The 23,091-nt window shown below is 39.9% G+C and overlaps 1 protein-coding gene across 9 annotated transcripts in view; it reads right to left on the reverse strand.

The window, feature by feature from the left end:
• R3HDM1 (R3H domain containing 1) overlaps positions 1 to 23,091 on the reverse strand; it is a 213,754-nt gene that overhangs the window by 34,815 nt on the left and 155,848 nt on the right. For all 9 annotated transcript variants that reach the window (XM_030916132.1, XM_030916129.1, XM_010367320.2 and 6 more), the window contains 2 exons: positions 15,389 to 15,543; positions 10,637 to 10,788 (listed from right to left, as the gene is read on the reverse strand). In XM_030916132.1, the coding sequence (XP_030771992.1) occupies positions 10,637 to 10,788; positions 15,389 to 15,543 (307 nt within the window). The remainder of the gene's footprint in view (positions 1 to 10,636; positions 10,789 to 15,388; positions 15,544 to 23,091) is intronic.

Below are 23,091 nucleotides of genomic sequence, written 5' to 3' on the forward strand. Positions count from 1 at the left end.
AAAAAAAAAAAAAAAAAAAGGCTGGGCATGGTGGCTCCTGCTGTCCCAGCACTTTGGGAGGCCGAGGCAGGCAGAACACTTGAGGTCAGGAGTTTGAGACCTGCCTGGTCAACATGGTGAACCCCGCCTCTACTAAAAACACAAAAATTAGCCAGGTGTGGTGGCAGCCACCTGTAATTTCAGCTACTTGGGAGTCTGAGGCAGGAGAATCGCTTGAACCCGAAGGGCAGAGGTTGCTCTGTGAGCTGAGATTGCACCACTGAATTCCAGCCTGGGCTACACAGACTCCATCTCAAAACAAACAAACAAAAACTTTAAATAGTGATTATATTGGTGTACAGTGACTGCTTTCCAGAAAGGGCAATGGATTAGTGAGGCAGAATTTTACTATTTTACTCCAGATATTTATATATGGTTTATTTATTTATTTTTGAGACAGAGTCTTGCTTTGCTGCCCAGGCTGGAGTGCAGTGGCATGATCTCGACTCATTGCAGCCTCTGCTTCCCAGGTTCAAGCTATTTTCCTGCTTTAGCCTCCCAAGTAGCTAGAATTATAGGAGCCCACCACCACATCCAGCTTATATATTTAATTTAAAAAGAAAATTTCTTTCTTTCCTTTTTTTTTTTTTTTTTTGGAGACAGGGGTTCTCTCTGTTGGAGTGAAGTGGTGTGATCTCAGCTCACTGCAGCCTCAACTTCCTGGGCTTATCCCATCTCAGCCTCCTGAGTAGCTGTGACCACAGGCATGTGCCACCATGCCCAGATAATTTTTGTACTTTTTGCAGAGATGAGGTTTTGCTATGCTGCCCAGACTGATCTTGAACTCCTGAGCTTAAGCGATTCACTCACCTTGGCCTCCCCAAGTGCTGGGATTACAGGCATGAGCCATCATGCCCAGCCTAAAAGAAAAATTAATCACGTAGGTTTTACAAAGCATAAAATAAAATGTTAAAAAATGTGATTGCTAACATAGTTCATATATACGTGTGCACACTGAAAAATGACTTTGGTGAGGTACATCAAAATTTATCAGTGATTATTTTTGGGTGCTGAGACTGTAGTTGATTTGTCATCAAACACTTGAAATTTCAAATATTTTCAAATTTTCTACAATGACTGTGTATGTTTAACCAGAAAGACCTAAACAAAGTACACAGAGGAAAGACTGTTTTAATAGACAAAATACAGATATAAGAGAAGTATTTTTCAACATCAGAAACTCATTGAGAGGCTGAGGAAGCACCACAAATACTCGGTGTGATCAATTATGGATGAAGAGGTTTTTTCATGAAATGTTGCCTCTCCTATTCCTTAGAAGTACCTACTTAAATAATTTAAATCCAAAGTATTACTATTTTCACTCATTTTGGTGAGTTCACAAAAATGAAATAGCTACAGCACCCTCTTCCCTTCTCCTTTAACATTTTTTTGTGAATAAAACTATTTACTAATAAATCTTGCTAACAAACACGTGCCTACAAAAATGGTAAAAAAAAGGCCGGGCGCAGTGGCTCAAGCCTGTAATCCCAACACTTTGGGAGGCCGAGACAGGCGGATCACGAGGTCAGGAGATCCAGACCATCCTGGCTAACACGGTGAAACCCCGTCTCTATTAAAAAATACAAAAACCTGGTCGGGCGAGGTGGCAGGCGTCTGTAGTCCCAGCTACTCGGGAGGCTGAGGCAGGAGAATGGCGTAAACCCGGGAGGCGGAGCTTGCAGTGAGCTGAGATCCTGCCAGTGCACTCCAGCCTGGGTGACAGAGCGAGACTCCATCTCAAAAAAAAAAAGAAAAAAGTGGTAAAAACAAAAAACAAAAAACAAAAAAAACTAAACACTCTTTTATATCCACTAAAGAAGAAATGAATTTCTGAAAAGGTAATGTTTTAGCAGTGAAAGTAACTTTTTTTCATTTTATTCCTTCAACAATATCTTTCTTCATCTATTCTGCTAGTGCTACAAAATCATACATAGGTTATCAGTGCAGATATGCTGTAGAGTATATTGGTTTGCTTGGTTTAAGAAATATTTTTATTGGTGTAAAAACACTTAACACAAGATCTATCCTCACAGAGTTTTCAGTGTATAATACAATATTTATCTGTAGACATAGTCTTGTGCAGCACATCTCTTGATCTTACCTTGCCAAATCAAAATTTTATTTATTACATTTTATTTCTCTAAGCTAAGTGTTAGTAACTTCATTTTTAATAATGAGAGAAGTAAAATTTTACCAAAAGATATAGTTCAGATTGACAGACTTACTATCAACAATTATTTAAAAGGATAGCTGAGGCAAACAAAAAAACTGACAATGTAAAACCAGAAGCTTAGGAGAAATAAAATGAATACAAGGGAGGTATCACAAGTAGGACAAAAGGGACACTAGAGAAATACTAGGATACAAAAATGAGGAAAAACAGACTGTGGAGAGAAAAAAAAGGGAAAAAGACTTGAAGGTAGGTTTTCTTTTTCATAATTTCATACAGATTCTGTGAAACATTTTTTAAAGGTTCTAAAAAAAAGGCTACAGTCTTTTCCAAGTTCCTCTCTGTATGCTACCCCTTTGAGAATATACATCAAAGACAAAGGTATTATCGTTTTGAATTTCAAGATAAAAATAGCAAAAATGAAAGGCAAAATTGGAGAAGAACCAGTAAAAATGAGAGCATTTTGAAGATATCCTACTCACTTGCCCACTTTTGAAGTCTTTGCTGGTATCAAACTAATTTTCCCTCCACACTAAGGACTGAGAAAAATCTCATGAGTTGTTGTAGAATCAGTGTCTCTGACTAGTACTTTGCTTGCTTAAAGTGACAGTATATGTGACTTGTATCAGGCTGTGCTCAATCTTCATAATGATAAGTAACAACACAATCCAATCCAAACACAAAGTTGCCTCAGTGAACTGAAAGACTGAGCTGAAAGTAGACATAATAATTCAAATTCTACCTTTCTCCACAAGGCACCTCTGTAAGAAAACAATTTCGCTAAGCAACCCAAGCTAAGTAAGACATTTTTCAAAACAAAGACTCACTTTGTGTTCTTATAGGAATCTTATTCCTCATAATCCTGTAACAAAATGAAGGCTACTACAGTCCATTTAGCATCTAAAACACAGTAAGACTGTATGGATCAAGACCCTGTAACCTAGAGTTTAAGATACACTTTCCAACCAAGATCTAAAAATTTATAAACTTGATATGTAGTAATTTATAGTTTTATGTCAGCACACTGGATTTCAGATGAAAATCTACTAATAAACAGTGACAGACATCATGAATTTTCTGCTAATGTGTAAAGTTTTACTGGGCTATAGCTACTTGTGGACAGCTGTAGGCATAAATAAAAACAAGACTAGAGGGCTAGTGTAGGCCAGAGGGTTTCAAGTTTTGGTGCCCACTAGAATCACCTGGCGGGCATTAAAAAATAATGTTGCTCAGGCTTAAGATTAGGGCCAGACCAATTAAATGAAGATACGTAGGATTGAAATTTCATAATGTCTACATGTAAAATAATAAAAACAAATACATATTCTTATCCTTTTTAGAAGGACACTGTGAAGACAAATGAGATTCTAGAAATGTAAAAACTCTGAGAAACTCTGCAGTATTTCCTCTGGAGAGGGAGTCTCGCTTTGTCATCCAGGATGGAGCGCAGTGGCGCCATCTTGGCTCACAGCAACCTCTGTGTCCTGGGTTCAAGTGACTGTCCTACCTCAGACTCGAGTAGCTGGGATTATAGGTGTCCGCCACCACACCTGGCTAATTTTTGTATTTATTTACTAGAGATGGTGTTTCACCATATTGGCCAGGCTGGTCTCCAACTCTTGGTGTCAAGTGATCCACCCGCCTCGGCCTCCCAAAGTGCTGGGATTACAGCCATGAGCCACCGTCCTTGGCCCTTCGCAGTATTTCTTGATAACAAAACACTATTTGAGAAGTGTTTACCATTTTCCTGACCCTGGGTAACATGATCATAAATTTCTTCGACTTTCAGTTTCACAACAATGCTGTCCACTATGCTTTTTTAAAAACTTGGTTATCATATTGAGACGCTAAGAGAAAGGAAAAAAGTCCCCCAAAACAGGAAGATAAATTCCTTCATCATCTCATGAATCCACCAATCTAGCTGCCTTTCCATCTTTTTCATAACTTTGTCATGTACTTTGGCTGTTACTTTAGGACTTTCTAGAGTGGCCTCACATACACATCGGTGAATTTCCTCTTTTTCTGGATGTACTGTATTGTTGATTCATTAACACTGAACTGATGGCCAGTACCAACTCATGCTTGAACACACAGCAAAGCTTTCTTGTGCTTAGTAACACAAGACAGAAAGTCAGCATTGTTTGGGAGCCATTTCAAACAAAACCAAAAAAGTGTGAACAATGTGGCACTAAATAGACTGCAAAGGACAATTGTTTACAATAGAAGAACTGAAATATGGAGGTAGCATGTGCCTTGTTTGACCTCAGCTGGGAATGTGCTTGCCTGATGACTCAAACTTTTTTGCCACACTGAACGTGTCCATGAATGAAAAAGAAAGTACAATGAATATCTATTTAGGGGTTACAAATAATTTCAGCAAATAGGCAAATTTGCAAATACAAAGTCTACAATATCGAGAATCTGCTACACATAATTTTCTTTATGTAACTCTGAAAATTAATGTGATTTATTTTTCATTTCTCAGCTAAGTGTTCTTGTAAAAATGTAGACTTCAAATTCAGTGAGGTAAACAAAAAGATAACTTTTCTTAAACCAAAAAAGGTAGTGTCTTTGAAAAAGTATTGGCTTGACAAGCCAGAAAAGAACAATGACGTAGATTCACGTTACACAGAAAACATATTAATCAGGAAAAAAGTCACACTAAAAAGTACACATCTTACTACATTTAGTCTAACTGGGAGTAACAGCCAAAATAAAAATATTTGTTGCTTTAAGGATAAACTAATGATTCTGTATGGTTTCTTCCACCTTTCATACTTGCTTTTTGGAGAAGTATCCACTCACAATGATCTGGAACAGAGCTCAGAACAAGGTAAGTGCTAAAGGCATGTGAACTATTAAAACGGATGTCACAAATCCCTCAAAGACACCATAACCATTTATCTTTTTTTGTTTGTTTTAAACATTAGAGCTACCCTTTTAATACATTTCAAGAGTACAACACAGTATGACTATAGGCAAAATGTAGTATAGCAGATCTCCAGAGTTCATTCATCTTGCATAAAAGAAATGTTATATCCAGTGAAGAGTAACTCTCCACTTCCCCCTCCCTGCAGACCCTGGCAACGATCACTCTACTCTGCTTCTACAAGTTTGACTATTTTATTTTATGTATTTTTTGAGACAGTCTCACCCTGACGCCTAGGCACCTGTGAATGCTGGTTACCTGGGGATGGGGGGTGGAGTAGGGCATGATGATTACCCTTCCCTTTACACATTTCTGTATTGCTTCACTTATATTAACAGCATTATTTGTTTTGTAATTTAAAAAAATTGATGAAAAATTTAAAAAGCAGAGAGGTTACAGAAACAAAATAAAATTGAGGCCAACACTTAATGACGTCTATGTACATATACACATGCGCAAGCTGACCTCTGACATTTAAGAAATATGTTCATTCAGTATAGATTTACCAAGCTCTGACTTTAATGCCAGGCCCTGTTCCAGGTGCTTGAGTGAGTATGTATGTATGTATGTATGTATGTATATATGTATATATGTATTTATTTATGAGACAGAGTATCACTCTGTTGCCCGGCCACCACACCCAGCTGGTGCTTCAGTAATCAGATCAACCCCTGCTTTTCATGTAAATATACTGAAATATGCAGGATAAAATGTAATTTATATAAGCCACTAAGTCTAGATTTCTGAATTGCTTCTATTCATTAGCCCTTGGGTGGTAATTCAACTCTCTGATTAATAAAAATTATCAATAGTTGACATTTTAAGTGATAGTTCCAAGTAAACTTGAAATATTATGGTGATTTGTCTATTAAATATTGCCCAGAAGCAGAAATGACATTTTCTGTGAAGAATGCTGCTATGTTTTAAAAAATTAATCAGTTAATTACGATTTTTTTTTCACCCAAAGAGATCTTATGAATTCTGTGTTGTTGAGCTTTTTTTTTCTTTTTTTTGAGATGTGGTCTCACTCTGCTGCCCAGGCTGAAGTGCAGTGGCACGATCTCGGCTCACTACAACCTCCACCTCCCAGGTTCAAGTGATTCTCCTGCCTCAGCCTCCCGAGTAGCTGGGATTCCAGGCAACCACCACTGCGCCTGGCTAGTTTTTGTGTTTTTAGTGGAGACAGGGTCTCATCATGTTGGCTAGGCTGGTCTCAAACTCCTGACTTCAAGTGATCCACCTGCCTTGGCCTCCCAAAGTGCAGGGATTACAGGTGTGAGCCACTGCAGCCGGTCAGAGATCTTTAATTATTTCTGTACATGACTTGACTTCCTACCAAGTAACTAGTCCAAAACGTACCAAGATAGAGTCTGAGAGAATACACATTCCCTGCTTCATGTACAACCCATTCAATTTCTCACATTGGCACTCTATACCTAGAACAGATCAATGCTAGTTTGTCACATGGTAACCAATCACTACTGTCAGCTTACACCTATCTTATTTCAAGTTTATCTGCCTCATATGAGTCACAGCGCTAAGCTGTGGGTAATTCCAAAGACTTTTTTTTATTGTATTTTTTTGAGGCTGAGTCTCCTTCTGTTGCCCAGGCTGAAGTGCTGTGGTGCAATCTGAGCACACTGCAACCTCTGTCTCCCAGGTTCAAGCAATTCTCCTGCCTCAGCCTCCCGAGTAGCTGGGATTACAGGTGCTTGCCACTATGCCTGGCTAATTTTTGTATTTTTAGTAGACTTGAAGTTTCACCATGTTGGCCAGACTGGTCTTGAATTCCTGACCTCAACTGATCCACCCGCCTCAGCCTCCCAAAGTGCTGGGATTATAGGTGTGAGCCACCGTGCCCAGCACCAAAGACTTTTAATCAAGATTCACATTGGAGGTTGTTGGAGAATCTCATCTATCTTTTAATTTCTGTGCTCTAGGCTATCCCTCAGGCCAAGGCTAGCTCTTCAAATTTTTTATTTTCTTTGCAAAGCAGGCCCAGGGACTAAAACCAAGGATCCTTCCAAAGTGTACTCATCAGCACCCATTTGACAGCTTTTGGATTCTGCCCTTACCTTTAAAATAAGGCTCACTATAGAGGCAGGAACATAATTATGCTCTCTCACCTGTATTCACACTCTTATGGCCAGCTCTCTCACAAGTCAAGCACACAAAATCTTTTCTGTTTCAAGGGACTGACAAGTCTAACAAACATGAAAAAGTGTGAAAGCCTAAGCCGTCTTAAATAGGTTCTTATAAGCTTGATATCCTTCCTGCATGAAAGCCCTTCCTCCCAGTATGCAGGCCTACAAAGGATGACTTAGTACCCATCTCTCAGCCTCTGCCTCACACAGAAGTGATAACTGGTAGTATTCTTTGATAAATAAAAAATTAAACTTTGGTTCAAAAAGTAGGTAATTCATGAATTTCCTCACTCCTCATTTCACCCTACTTTAGCACAGATTTCTGCCTCTGACAGTTTGGAAACTGAATTGGCCTTCTAGATCCCAAACTTAGATTTATCAGGGTAAAAAACTCAGATTCGGAGTATTTTTTCCTTATTTATAAAATTTAAACTCATACAACAAATGGGAAATTTAATGAAGTACATATTTCTACTTTCATTGTGCAGTGGTTTTGCCTCAAAGGAGCTGGGACTCAATAAGATATAAAATTGCAAGGTTGCCTGAGAGTTCACAATCAATGTGCCATTTAAAAAGCCTGGGCCAGGCTGGGCATGGTGGTTCACACCTGTAATCCCAGCACTTTGGGAGGTCTACACGGGCAGATAACTTGAGGTCAGGAGTTCGAGACCAGTCTGGCCAACATGGTAAAACCCCATCTCTATTAAAAAAACAAACAAAAAAAATTAGTGGGGCATGGTAGTGCATACCTGTAATCCCAGATACTTGGGAGGCTGAGGCAGGAGAATCACCTGAACCCGGGATGCAGAGCGTGCAGTGAGCACAGCTTGCACCACTGCACTCCAGCCTGGGCAACAGAGTTAGACTCTGTCTCAAAAAAAAAAAAAAAAAGCCTGGGCCTCCTCTATCATGCACTGAAACACTGGCAGCCATAAAGATGGAAGGAGAGGGAAAATATGTGAGTTCCCCTTGGGGGAGGGTGAGTTCTGATAAACTCAGAACCAAGCCCCCCGTTTTCTAGTGCAACAAAGTATGTCAATCCCTTCTCCACCCCCAAATACCATCTGTAACCATAACTGAATGGTAACAACTTATTTTTTTTTTTTGCAACGGAGTTTCGCTCTTGTTGCCCAGGCTGGAGTGCAATGGCGCCATCTTGGCTCACTGTAACCTCTGCCTCAGCCTCCTGAGTAGCTGGGATTACAGGTGCCTACCAACATGCCTGGCTAATTTTTTTTTTTTTTTTTTTGAGACGGAATCTCGCTCTGTCGCCCAGGCTGGAGTGCAGTGGCGCAATCTCTGTTCACTGCAAGCTCCGCCCCCCGGGTTCACGCCATTCTCCTGCCTCAGCCTCCCGTGTAGCTGGGACTACAGGGGCCCGCCACCACGCCCGGCTATTTTTTTTTTTTTTTTTTTTGTAGTTTTAGTAGAGATGGGGTTTCACCGTGTTAGCCAGGATGGTCTGGATCTCCTGACCTCGTGATCCGCCCGCCTTGGCCTTGCAAAGTGCTGGTATTACAGGCGTGAGCCACCGCGCCCGGCCTAATTTTTTGTATTTTTAGTATAGATGGGGTTTCACCATGTTGGCTAGGCTGGTCTTGAACTCCTGACCTCCAGTGATCCACCCGCCTCTGCCTCCCAAAGTGCTGGGATTACAGGTGTGAGTCACCGCCCCTGGCCTAAAAACCTCTTACAAGTGATGGTAACTTAGGCCCCCATTCTTTAAAGGAGAACAGCTGCCCCTCTGGCAACCTCCCAGGTGAAACAGAGGGCTAACCTAATCAGCCTGCCAAACTTAACTGGCTTTGCTTGCTTTTAATCAATACTTTTAGCTAATCTTAAAACTCCCACTAGCAAGTCACATGGCCAAGCAATATATAACTAAACTCCCACCATTTTCCTTACAGATAATATTTCTTACTGTGGTTAACTATATAACAGGTGTTTAAAGCTGTTTTTCAGGATCCAGGGGGCAACTCATGTTCAATCCAAGCTGGTTGAGATCACGAACCCTTCAACTGGGCCTGCACAGGTGCCTTTTGGCATCAGAGGGCCTTTTGGCATCAGAGGGCCTTTTGGCATCAGAGGGCCTAAAACTCCACCTTCAGATCATGCTAACCCCATTTTCTCCACACACGTCCTATGAAGAACCATGTAGCTTGATTATGCTTGTGCAGAAACCCCAACTACCTCATCTTTCCAATCTACCAATCACCTTTCCTACCCATCTATCACATTTTCTCACACTTCAGACCACCCTACTTTCTGTTCCGTAAGTACCCACAAGCCCTATTTTCAGAGGCAGATTTGAGATTTGTTCTCCCATCTCCTTTCACAAGCAGCCTTGTGAATAAAATCTTTTCTCTTTTGCAAAACCCACTGTCACAGTGATTGGCTTGCTATATGCAGGCAGCATGGACTTGGTTGGTAACACAGGGATGCCACGAGAATAAATGAACTATGGTTTGGTAATACATTCTGAACAATGAACTAAAGGGACTCAATTCAATGAAAGATTAGTATTTTCAAAACATGGCTTGTCAGAGACATTTCTGCTTATGGAATACTTCATAACTTGCTTTAATATAGAACTACTATCATTTACTTCTCTTATATGCCTTCCCTCCCCTTACTGATGAAAAATAAGCTTCCCAAAGCCTGAAATATTTCAGCAAGATATTTCACTGCTAAAGTTATACACAGGAAATACAATTTTTCCAGACCCCTATAAAAACCTTAAATATTACACTCCCATCTCCGAAGTCTATGGCCAACTGTTACTCCATTTATGTGAGTAACAGAAGATTGGCCTAATTTTTGGGCACAAGAGAGATTTGACTTGCCTTTAGGTTTTATATGGACTGCTTTCCTTGTAATGATTTTACTGAAAGAAATATACATATATTTTTTAGAGACAGAAGTTCACTCTTGTTACCCAGGCTACAGTGTAACAGTGCAATCTTGGCTCACTACAACCTCTGCCTCCCAGGTTCAAACGATTCTCCTGCCTTAGCCTCCTAAGCAGTTGCGATTACAGGTGTATGCCACTTCACCCAGCTAACTTTTGTTTTACTAGTAGAGACGGGGTTTCACCATGTTGGCCAGGCTGGTCTTAAACACCTGACCTCAGGTGATCCACCAGCCTTGGCTTCCCAAAGTGCTGGGATTATAGGCATGAGCCACCATACCCGGCCGAAAGAAATATTTTAAAAAGTATATTGTATTATAGTTTTTTTCTATTCTACATTAGACAATGGTCTCAAGTAATGCCCCTTAGTCAACTTCAAAACTAGCAACAGACCATAATCCTGGTAAACAAGAAGCTGGAAGATTAGGTTACTTAGTCATACTCACCTTAAATTATTTTGTTGACCAGGTGGAATGACACTATAGTAAACAGGCATTCCCGTTGTGGGCATAGATCCTTGATTAGACTGATTAGGGAACATAACAGGCTGTTGATAAGTCTGATGGGGAATTCCTTGAGAACCTTGAGGCAGTGAAACCTAAAATTTGAAAGACAATTTCAAGAGAAAAAGGTTTTTTTTTCAAAGGCTTGCAAATGTTTATGTTTTCAACCTCCATAAACTTTATTTTTTTTTGAGATGAAGTCTTGATCTGTTGCCCAGGCTGGAGTGTACTGGTGCAGTCTTGGCTCACTGTAAACTCTGCCTCCTAGGTTGAAGCAATTCTCCTCCCTCAGCCTCCTGAGTAGCTGGGACTACAGGCATGTGCCACCATGCCCAGCTAATTTTTGTATTTAAACACCTGTTATATAGTAGAGATGGGGTTTCACCACGTTGGTCAGGCTGGTCTCGAACTTCTGACCTCAAGTGATCCGCCCACCTTGGCTTCCCAAAGTGCTGGGATTACAGGCGTGAGCCACCGTGCCCAGCAGCCTCCATAAACTTTTAAAGCATGAGCAGTCAGAAATAAGCTAACACTGCCAACAGGCTTTCCTGTCAGCCACAGCATTACCACATTATGTTAGCTATTGCTTCTGGCTAGCATTTGTAAATGTACGTACTGTAGGTTGGACGCACTGAATTATGAAAAGGTTAAATTATGAAAAAGAAACTTTCCACATAAGGATGGGCATTTGATATAGAAAGAGTAACACAGTTTACCTCAGGTAGAACTAAGTAAAAATCAGGCAGGATGGCAGTGAGATGCAATGGATTAGAAAAAGTGAGAGCTTTGGAGCTTAAGGTACCTACATGTGATATCAGCCATCTATTTATGTGATATTGGACAAGTGACTATTCTGAGGCTCCTTAGCTTCTTACCAGAAAAAATGGAACCACCACCTCCATTACAAAGGAGGTATTATTTCTATTATGAGAGAGCACAACTAAAGGATCTAGTATAGTAGGCATTCAGTAAACAGTGTATCTTTCAATTCTGTTTTCTATATCATCTAAATGAAATCACATGAACACAATTCTGTATTGCCACTCTCTAGTTTCTACAGTTTCTAAGATAGAAACAACACAGGCATAAAAGGTTCTTAATTTACAAATGTACCACAATATTAGAGTTTGATTACACTGATTTTGTTAAATAAAGCCAATATATATTCAATGGCCTGAAGGATCTTTATTTAAAAAAAAAAAAGAAAGCCGGGCTGGGCACGGTGGCTCACACCTATAATCCCAGCACTTTGGAAGGCTGAGGTGGGCAGACTGCCTGAGCTCAGGAGTTCGAGACCATCCTGAACAACATGGTGAAACCCCGTCTCTGCTAAAATACAAAAATTTGCCAGGAGTGGTGGTGCGTGCCTGTAATCTCAGTTACTCAGGAGGCCGAGGTACAAGAATTGCTTGAACCAAGAGGCAGAGGTTGCAGTGAGTCGAGATTGGGCCACTGCACTCTAGCCTAGGTGACAGAGTGAGACTCTGTCTCATAAAAAAAGCCAATATAACCACTATAACCGCTGATGATGATGACGTTAGTAATAGTAATGATAGGAGGGTTAACATTATTGGGTATTTACTGCCATGTTTTAAGTTCTAAGTGCTTTATGTGTATTATCTCATTAAGGCTTCTGAACAACCTAAGAAAGTATTTTTTAGTAGAGATGGCGTTTCACCATGTTGGCCAGGCTGGTCTTAAACTCCTGACGTCAGGTGATCCGCCCACCTCGGCCTCCCACAGTGCTGGGATTACAGGCTGTACCCAGCCTGTAATCCCAGCTTCACCCAGCTGGGATTGAGCCACTGTACCCAGCCTGAAGGTACTTTTATCATCTATTTCATAGATGGGTAGATAGAGGGCATGAGTTTGAATCCTGACTTTCCCACTTACTAGCTATAAGACTTTAGATTAGTAAGTAGAAAAGTCAGAATTCAAACCCTGTGGCTCCAGAAACTCAGTTCTAGAATCACTTCACTGTTCTCTATACCTGGCTCTATGATTTAAAAGGTAATGATTGGCCAGCTGCAGTGGCTCATGCCTGTAATCCCAGCGCTTTGGGAGGCTGAGGAGGGTAGATCACTTGAGGTCAGGAGTTCCAGACCAGCCTGGCCAACATGGTGAAACACCGTCTCTACTAAAAATACAAAAATTAGCCAGTAATCCCAGCTACTTGGGAGGCTGAAGCAAGAGAATCACTTGAGCCTGGGAGGCAGAGGTTGTAGTGAGCCAAGATCGTGCCACTGCACTCCAGCTTGGGTGACAGAACAAGACTCTGTCTCAAAAACAAAGAGAAGGAGGGAGGGAGGAAGGGGGAGAGAGAAGGAGAGAGAGAGAGCGAGATAGAGTGAGCAAGCGACCACTATTAGAGAAATGTACAGGCATAGAATACACTGGAGGGAAAGTCAGAGTTCAAATCCATATCCTCTGGCTCAGGAGGTGTAGGACAGATGACTTTTCTCGCTTACTTTTTAGATGACAGTTTATCACTACCCGGCTTGATTACCAAATGTAGTAGGAGTCATACTTTAAAGCAGATGACTATTATTGATAGCTGGCCAGAGCAATACTTCCTACAATCATTGAGCCAATGTGAGAATTACATTAAATACAATGAGAACATAATGTTAAAATGTAAAAATGTATGCTGTAGAAATTATGACCACTACCTTAGCTCTGGAATGGTTTCAATACCCAGCCAATTTTTAAATAATTAGGCTGTAATTTGTTTAAAAATGACATTTCTCTTACTAGATGTAAGCCCCCAAAGATTAAGGGCAGATCTTATATGCTCAACTCTGTATTGGATTAGATAGTATAACCAGAGTCTTTCAGGAGGGAAGGCTTGGTGCCAATCCTGTTTAATGCTTAACTATGGGGAAACAGACAAAGGGCAGGCTCATGTGCCTAGGCTCAAGGATGGAGGATAAGGGGCAGAAGCATGGGGGATGTGAGAGAAAATGAAGATGGAAAACCCACTTTTCATGATGTATCTTTTCTTTCTTTTGTAGATGTGTTCTATGCTCAAGGGTCCTCAAAATTGGACATACACTTGGGGCTCAACAACATTTGACAATCTCACATTTCACACTTTAATTTCAACTTTCTGAAATTATATGGAATATGCTTGCACCTTTGCTTATACTCTTCTTCATTCTCAGAATGTCATCTTAACCAATTTATGCCCATCATTTTCTTTGAAGAGCTAAAGGTTTCTAACTTCCCAGAAGGCTTCAAATCAAGTCCTTAACCTGTTCATTGCTGTATTTCATGCTGATCCTCTCAGTTACTAATCTGTACACTATCACCAATCTGTTTACATGTGTTTAGATAAAATACATAAAGTACGTGTATTTTATCTTCCCAACTAGGCTATTCCCCATCTTCCCAACTAGGCTATTCTCTCCTTGTTGAGACAAATGAAAGTGGTCTTTGGAGTTCTCTCTCTCTCTCTTTTTTTGTGACTGAGTCTCTCTTTGTCACCCAGCCCGGAATGCAGTGGCGCAATCGGAACGCAGGGGCACAATCTCAGCTCACTGCAACCTTTGCCTCCTGGGTTCAAGTGATTCTCCTGCCTCAGCCTTCTGAGTAGCTGACATTACAGGTGCCTGCCACCACGCCTGGCTAATTTTTGTATTTTTCATAGAAATGGGGTTTCACTATGTTGGCCAGGATGGTCTCACACTCCTGACCTCAAGTGATCCAGCCACCTTGGCCTCCCAAAGTGCTAGAATTAACAGGCATGAGCCACCGCACCTGATCCTGGCCTGGAGTTCTTAAAATCAGACTCAGCTATGAAAAACAATGAGGCTAATAAAATAAACCCTCTTGCAAGTTACTCCATAAAGATGAAGGTAAAACAAATTTTTGAAAAATGTGTCATATTATATTGAAGACACGTGCTTATTCATGAAATAATAGGTATTTCCGCTTTAGAACTATAAATTAAAATCTGTAACATTTTGTTTTTATTTGCAATTCTCCTGCCTCAGCCTCCCGAGTAGCTGGAATTATAGGCCCCGCCACCTTGCCCAGCTATTTTTTATATTTTTAGTAGAAACAGGGTTTCACGATGTTGGCCAAGCTGACCTCGAACTCCTGACCTCAAGTAATCGGCCTGCCTATGCCTCTCAAAATGCTGGGATTACAGGTGTGAGTCACTGTGCCTGGCCTAAAATCTGTAACATTTTAAAATATGAGACATATCATTGCTTTTTGGAGCAATGGAGAGGAATGAAAAAAATCAGTCACAGCACAGGAAACTGCACATATTTTCCTATTCTATAACTACAGATTCAAGGTATACACTGTATCTCTATTTCAAATACCGACCGCCAACCTCTATTTTCCCTCCTATTTCTCTCTCCCAGCAATGAGGACTTTCTAAAGAGCTGAGGAATAGAATAAGACATTTGCTCATCTACCTGTATTGCTGGAAACATAAGACAATGCCAGACAATATTTACTTGCCAATACCCATGTGTTTCAGATCCTAAACATTAATAAATGAATAATGCAATAAAATGAGGATAAAACAAAGCTGCTATGACTAATAAAACTCTTAAGACTATAAAGTTGTATATTACAGAAGTGTTTTTCCTGTATTAAAAGGAGAGCATAGAAGAGGTATTGTAGTTGTGCACTTAATTTATTCAAAATCATCTCTACCCGAAGTACATAAAAGAGACAACGTACCTGATATGTTGGCACTGAAGTATAGGGGATGACCACTCCTTGAATCTGATTTCCAATGCTGTTGGGTTGGCCACTGACTAGGCTCTGACTCTGGGGTTGCTGAACTCCAACTATTCCTTGGTAGTTTTGCTGCTGGTTGGGTATAACTTGATAACCTGTAATGGCACAAGGAGTTAAATCCTGCTCTGAATTCATTTCATCTAATAAGATTTTTAAAAAAATGTAAGCAAGTACTTTTATGCTCTAAAATGCTAAAATTTTGATTACATGGTTAAATCCCTAAAACCATCTATTATGAAATAACATTTTAGCCCAAGTTACCTACATTCCCTCACTAAAATATACTGAAATAAAATCTGCCTACAAAGATTTCTTCTACAATTGCAAAGATTATAGAGTCACACACTTAGATAACATAGAACAATTATTATTCAGGGCATATTGCAATCTATTATGACAACTAGTTTCTCAGGACCAGGAGCTGCTACATAACATGAGCCCAGAGTAAATGGAAAATATGTAGGGCCCCTTGTTAAAAACAAAAACAAAAACAAACAAACAAACAACAACAAAAAAAACTATTAAGAATTTCAAGTTGGTAACAACAGAATATTAACACAAGCATGGGGCTCTATGCATCTGCAGAGGTTCCATTCCCATGAAACTGTTCCTGCTGGGGATTTAAAAAAAAAGGCAGGGGAGAGAACCACTTTTGAATGTGTCAAAGACACAGACAAATGGAGTTATACAGTAATTTTTTAGATTATTTCTTCACTGCTTGATTAAGGTCACTTGACAGATCATTAAACAAACCAAGTAATCTGCTCAAGGTCACAAAGCAAACACCTAAACTGACTGTTGGTAATTTAAGTGGTAAGTTAAGTGCACAAATTTACTTTTATCAAGTAAACTTTTTTACTTAACAAGAATCTACAATGATAAGCTCTAAGTAGTGAATATGAATTGTATTTTGTCTCCTGATCCTAAAAGGATTCTTTGAGGTATACTAATTAGCTAAAGACTCATGTAATTTACTACATGCTACCCACAAAGTTTTTTTATTTTTATTTTTTAAAGAACTAGATAAAAATAATCATCTAGCTTCAGAGTATTGAAAAGTTTTTACAAAGATGAACTGAACTAGAACACCACCTATACAGACTTCAACAGCTAAAGTGCAATGAAATTGTTTCCCTGATAACACCATAAATACATTTTGTTATCAGTTTTCATTTACATCCTCACTAATTTCTAAAGCAACAGAAATGGCAATTTCAAGTATTGATAATAGACAGCAGCATCACTGCAGTTGTCTAGTAGCCTTAATAATTCTGCTCAATGACCCAACAATTGAATAAAATCTAGCATCCATCTTCTCTAAAAATTTAACTACAAAGTATATCCTGTAACAAAGCAACACATTAAAATTAAGAAACTAAAAATCTTGGCCAGGTGTGGTGGTTCACACCTATAATCCCAGCACTTTGGGAGATGGATGGATTGGGGGGATGGAGGTGGGTAAGCTCAGAAGTTCGAGACCAGCCTGGGCAACATGGCCAAATCTTGTCTCCACAAAAAAATACAAGATAGCGCCACTGCCCTCTAGCCTAAGTGACAGCATAAAGACCCTGTCTCAAAAAACAAACAAACAAAACCAACCAACCAACCAAAAAAACCCCCAAAACACAGGAAAAAAAACAAAACCAGAGTAAAAATTCAGTTATAGTGAATCCCTTAACAGTGAAGGGTTTTTGTAAAATGATGTTATTTCTATAGCAACAGTACTTTATGGCCATGTTTCCAATGACTTCCTTCTCACCAATTTAACTTTGTACAAAAAAAATGTGTATTTTAGTTCTTATCTGTAATAAAGTGAATGATAATATGCTGTTTGCTAAACCTTTATTCCTTGTGAATTTCTTATACTACTTAAACTTATAGGCAGGTAAAGGCAGAGAACAGAATAAACTTCTTCCTTTCTAATCTAACAATTAACATTTCACACTATTTTCAGTTCATCAAATGACAAGTATTTCAAATTTACACCCCAAATTCCAAACACCATTAAAACATACAACGACAAATTTCCACCCTTAGAAAAATAACACAGGAATGGAAATGAAATGTGAACGTGAGACCTTTTTTTGTGTTGGAAATGCCACCTCAACATATACACACATTTACAGAAGCATCAGAATTTGGGTTCTGTATGGACTGGGATAATAACTTATTAAAACAGACTTGGCAGAATTATAGTCTACTAAAATGAAAACAAACTGTATATATCTGGCAGAGTTCACTGTAATATAATCTGACTTAAAATAATTTGACTTAAAACAGTCATATCCCCCAAGAAACTAAAAATGTTATGCATATTACTTTTGTAGTCTATTCAAGAAATATTCAAGGTTGTAGGTTGCCTCGAAAGAAAGCTTTAAAAAACAAGGCCAATTTATGTGCAAATGTGCTTCTGATTTTTTTTTCTTTCTTTTTGTTTTCTGAGATGGAGTCTCACTCTGTTGCCCAGGTTGGAGTGCACTGGCACGATCTGGGCTCACTGCAGCCTCCACCTCCCGAGTTCAAGTGATTCTCCCGCCTCAGCCTCCCAAGCAGCTGGGATTACAAGCACATGCCATCACGCCCGGCTAATTTTTCTGTTTTTACTGGAGATGGGGTTTCACCACATCGGCCAGACTGGTCTCCAACTCCTGACCACAGGTGATCCGCCTGTCTTGGCGTCCCCAAGTGTTGGGATTACAGGCGTTAGCCACAGTACCAGGTCTGATTCTTTTTACTTATCTAAATTTAACAATTTTTTGAGATTCGTCTTGGAAGTCTCCTGCTTAAAATTCTCTATTATGATAAAAGGTCTGAGACAAAAAATGCTTTCAATAAATACCTATAGAAGCCATGTCGTAGTGATTTAATGTGGGGTCAGTTGGACTCTACATCATGGAATTTGTTTTTTTGCTTTGTTTTATTAGAGACAGGGTCTCACTCTGTTGTCAAGGCTGGAGTGCAGTGGCATGTTCACAGCTCACTGTACACTCGAGCTCCTGGGCTCAAAGGATCCTCTCCACCTAGGCCTCCTGAGGAGTGTGCACCGCCATGCCTGGCTACATCATGAAAGCTCCATCAGTAAATTTCCAATGGTATCTTATTCTCTTTTTTCTCAGATGCAGTCTCTATCGCTCAGGCTGGAGTGCAGTGGTGCAATCTTGGCTCACTGCAACCACCATCTACTGGGTTCAAGCAATTCTCTTGCCTCAGCCTCCCCAGTAGCTGGGACGACAGGCACGCACTGCCATGCCCGGCTAATTTTTGTATGTTTAGTAGAGATGGGGGTTTCACTATGTTGGCCAGGCTGGTCCTGAACTCCTGACTTCAGGTGATCTGCCCACCTCAGCCTCCCAAAGTGCTGGGATTACAGGCGTGAGCCACCATGACTGGCCTGGTATCTTATTCTTTAATGCAGCCTAATCTCCTTTAATATCCATGCCTACTAATTGCCACATATACACACACACACAAACACACACACATACTCTTTACAAACACCACGCATATTTTGAAAATTTGACATGAAATATAAAACAGTTGATCTCAGCATCTGGTCATTTGTTACAAAGGGTAGTAAAAAGGACATCATTTGGGTTAGATAAAGATAGATATGACATGGTCCCTATCTTTAAATTAAGCATTTTTAGCCACCATACCATATGAGGAGAGCAGTATAAATAGAGTCTTACGAAAACAAGAGGAAGAAATTAGTCCTGACTGATATTTATAGAGGAAGTGACATTTGGGCTTGGACTTAAAGGAAAAGCTCATTCCAGCAAAAATAAAAGGTTTGGAAAAGTAAGACAGTTAATATGTTTGAGGAATGGGGAATAGTCAATAATGAATGAATATGGTATGTGAAATGATAAGTGGAAGACGAAGGTACAACAGAATACTGATGAAGAAGCAAAGGTTTTACACATAGAAGAGTGATGAGAACTACCAGGAAGTTCTAGATTTTAAAGATTGTGAAAATAGAAAAAACACTAACATCTCAGTACTTCATTCAGAAGTAGCATAAATAAGCCAGGGTTGAGTTTCTGAACACAGAGGAGCTATTAAAAATAATAATGCCAAGCACTTAAAAAAATACCTTCGCTAAGAATCTATCTTATTAATCCCTTCACGATTTTGTCCATTCTCTTTTGCCACATTTCATAAAACTCTGCAGGTAACATAAACGTTTTCTGATTAGTTGTTCTCTCATGGTTTGTGTAGGCTTTTTTTTTTTTTTTTTTTTTGAGAGCGAGAGTCTTACTCTGTCCGCCAGGTTAGAGCGTAGTGGCGCCATCTTGGCTCAGCACAACCTCCGCCTCCCGGGTTTAAGTGATTTTTTCTTTTCTTTTCTTTTCTTTTCTTTTTTTTTTTTTTTTTTTTTGAGACGGAGTCTCGCTCTCGCCCGGGCTGGAGTGCAGTGGCCGGATCTCAGCTCACTGCAAGCTCTGCCTCCCGGGTTTACGCCATTCTCCTGCCTCAGCCTCCGGAGTAGCTGGGACTACAGGCGCCCGCCACCTCGCCCGCCTAGTTTTTTGTATTGTTTAGTAGAGACGGGGTTTCACCGTGTTAGCCAGGATGGTCTCGATCTCCTGACCTCGTGTTAAGTGATTTTCATACCTCAGCCTGCCGAGTAGCTGGAATTACAGGCGCGTGCCACCATGCCTAGGTAATTTTTGTATTTTTAGTACAGACAGGGTTTCGCCATGTTGGCCAGGATGGTTTCGAACTCGTGCCTTCAGGTTATCTGCCCGCCTCGGCCTCCCAAAGTGTTGGGATTATAGGCATGAGCCATGGCGCCCGGCTAAATTTTAAGGTAACACTGGTCCAGCGTGGTGGTTCACACCTATAATCCCAGCACTTTGGGAGGCTGAGGTGGGTAAATCACCTGACATAAGGAGTTAAACCAGCCTGACCAACATAGTGAAACCCCATCTCTACTACAAATACAAAATTAGCCAGGCGTGGTGGCGCAAGCCTGTAATCCCAGCTACTTGGGAGGCTGAGGCAGGAGAAACACTCGAACCTAGGAGGCAGAGGTTGCAGTGAGCTGAGATCGCGCCATTGAACTCCAGACTGCGCGACAAGAGCGAAACTCCATCTTAAAAAAATAAAAATTAAAATTAAAAAAATTTTAAGGTAACATTGGTTTATAAGAGTAAACACATTTAATCACCTTTTCATTAAAATGACACTCTCACGAATACAAATCACATCAGACTGGAATTTCTGGATCACTCATTAAGTCTGTCCCAGAAAACTGTACAGCAGCTAAATCACAGATTCCATATGATTAGCCTCAAGGTGCTTAGGAAGAACTCAAATAAAGAATACAAACTGTTTAACTTTATATCTAATATGTAAAGCTTGTAATGAAGGTATTATTTGAATATTTTATTTTTAACTAATTTACTTACTATTATTTTTTGAGATAGTCTTACTCTATCACCCAGGACAGAGTACAGTGGCGCGATCTCAGCTCACTGCAACCTCCACCTCCTCGGTCAAGCAATTCTCCTGTCTCAGCCTCCTGAGTAGCTGGAATTACAGGTGTGTGCCACCTCACCTAGCTAATTTTTGTATTTTTAGTAGAGACAGGGTTTTGCCATGTTGCCCAGGCTGGTCTTGAACTCCTGAGCTCAAAGTGATCCGCCCTCGTTGGCCTCCCCAAGTGCTGGGATTATAGTGGTGTGCAATGGCACCTGGCCTGAATATTTTTAAAAACGTAGACTTAATATATTTTATAAAAACCTTATAGCCGGGCGCGGTGGCTCAAGCCTGTAATCCCAGCACTTTGGGAGGCTGAGACGGGCGGATCACGAGGTCAGGAGATCGAGACCATCCTGGCTAACACGGTGAAACCCCGTCTCTACTAAAAATACAAAAAACTAGCCGGGCGACGTGGCGGCGCCTGTAGTCCCAGCTACTCAGGAGGCTGAGACAGGAGAATGGCCTGAACCCGGGAGGCGGAGCTTGCAGTGAGCTGAGATCCGGCCACAGCACTCCAGCCTGGGTGACAGAGCGAGACTCCGTCTCAAAAAAAAAAAAAAAAAAAAGAAAATTTGGAAAAAAATACAAAAATAGAAAAGTCTGTATGGGAAAATAATCACTTACAGATACTCCCCATTTACATTTTTATATGTGGCTAGCCTAATTTTTTATGCAGAGGGCAACATATATATTCATTTTCATTATTTACAGAAACGGGGTTATTTGACATATACCAGTTCAAAATCTTTTTTCATATAATGCTTCCACATCTGATCAACAGAAATTTTACAATGTATGGGAAGAAAGTATTTAAGTAATTTTCTTCAAAACATATTTAGACCTCAAGTTTAACATCAAACAACTCAACTGATCTTTACTGTACTTTCAGGATGAAGGCATGGGTTGAGAAGCTCAAAGGACAAAAAACAAACATTTTAGAACAAATTATGTCAGCTTCCTGTGTCTGCTCTGGAATTCGGCCCCCAAATTCCTGTCTTTTCATTTAAAATATAATTTAAAATTATATTTTCATTTTAAATTTAAATTTTCACTTAAAATATAATTATCTTTAAAATTATATTTTCATTTTAAATTTAAATTTTCATTTAATATATAATTATCTTTGCTACAATGATACCACAGCTAATCTTTTGTTTTTTTTTTTTTGAAACTGAGTCTTGCTTTGTTGCCCAGGCTGGAGTGCAGTGGTGCCATCTCGGCTTATGGCAACCTCAACCCCCTGGGTTCAAGTGCTTCTCTTGCCCAAGGAGCTGGGATTACAGGTGCATGCCAGCACACCCAGCTAATGTTTGTATATTTAATAGAGATGGGGTTTCACCATGTTGGCCAGGCTGGTCTTGAACTCCTGACACCAGGTGATTGGACTGCCTCGGCCACCGGAAGTGCTGGGATTACAGGAGTAAGCCAGTGCGCCCAGCCACACAAGCTAATCTTAATACCTAAGCCTCAAATGACATTTATTGAGTTTCAGGCACTATTATGAGTACTTAGGATATGTTAACTCATTTACTGTTCACAATCGTATGAAATAGACACAATTATTATCCCTATTTTTCAGATGAGGAAACAAAAGGCACAGAGAGGTTCATACTTTGTTTATGGTCAACAGCTATCACGTGTGTAGCTGGGAGCTGCACACAGCTGTCTGATTCTAAAATTTACTTTTCTGAGGAACACATATTGAAGAAGAAAAAAGTATTATAGTAATGTTGTTCAAACAAGCATAACCCGGCCTTGTTTCATTTTCTGGTAATTTTGGTTAATGAAGATTTTACTGTAGCTTAACATACCTAAGTCTCAAGATAAACAATTACAGGAAAACAGATAATTACTGGAAATAATGTCAATCAACCAGGAAACTTTTTGTTCATTTGAACTAAAGATTTATTGGTGAGTATAAGCATTGTTATTCAAAATAGGAATCAGAGTGAAAATTTTTGAGTAGTCCAGATGGTAGCCATATGAACTTGGGGGCTTTAAAAAAGAGCACGTGTAAATGAGTATATGACTAGCACATAATGTCCTCTCTGTGGGAGGAACAGTCCTTCCCTTGGTTTGCCCACTATCCCCAAGATGCGTGGCTTACTATTAATGTATTTCAAAGTTACACTTCCTTGACTTACTATAATTAGATTATA

The sequence above is a fragment of the Rhinopithecus roxellana genome, chromosome 14, assembly GCF_007565055.1.
Source record: "Rhinopithecus roxellana isolate Shanxi Qingling chromosome 14, ASM756505v1, whole genome shotgun sequence".
In the NCBI taxonomy this organism is placed as follows: domain Eukaryota; kingdom Metazoa; phylum Chordata; class Mammalia; order Primates; family Cercopithecidae; genus Rhinopithecus; species Rhinopithecus roxellana.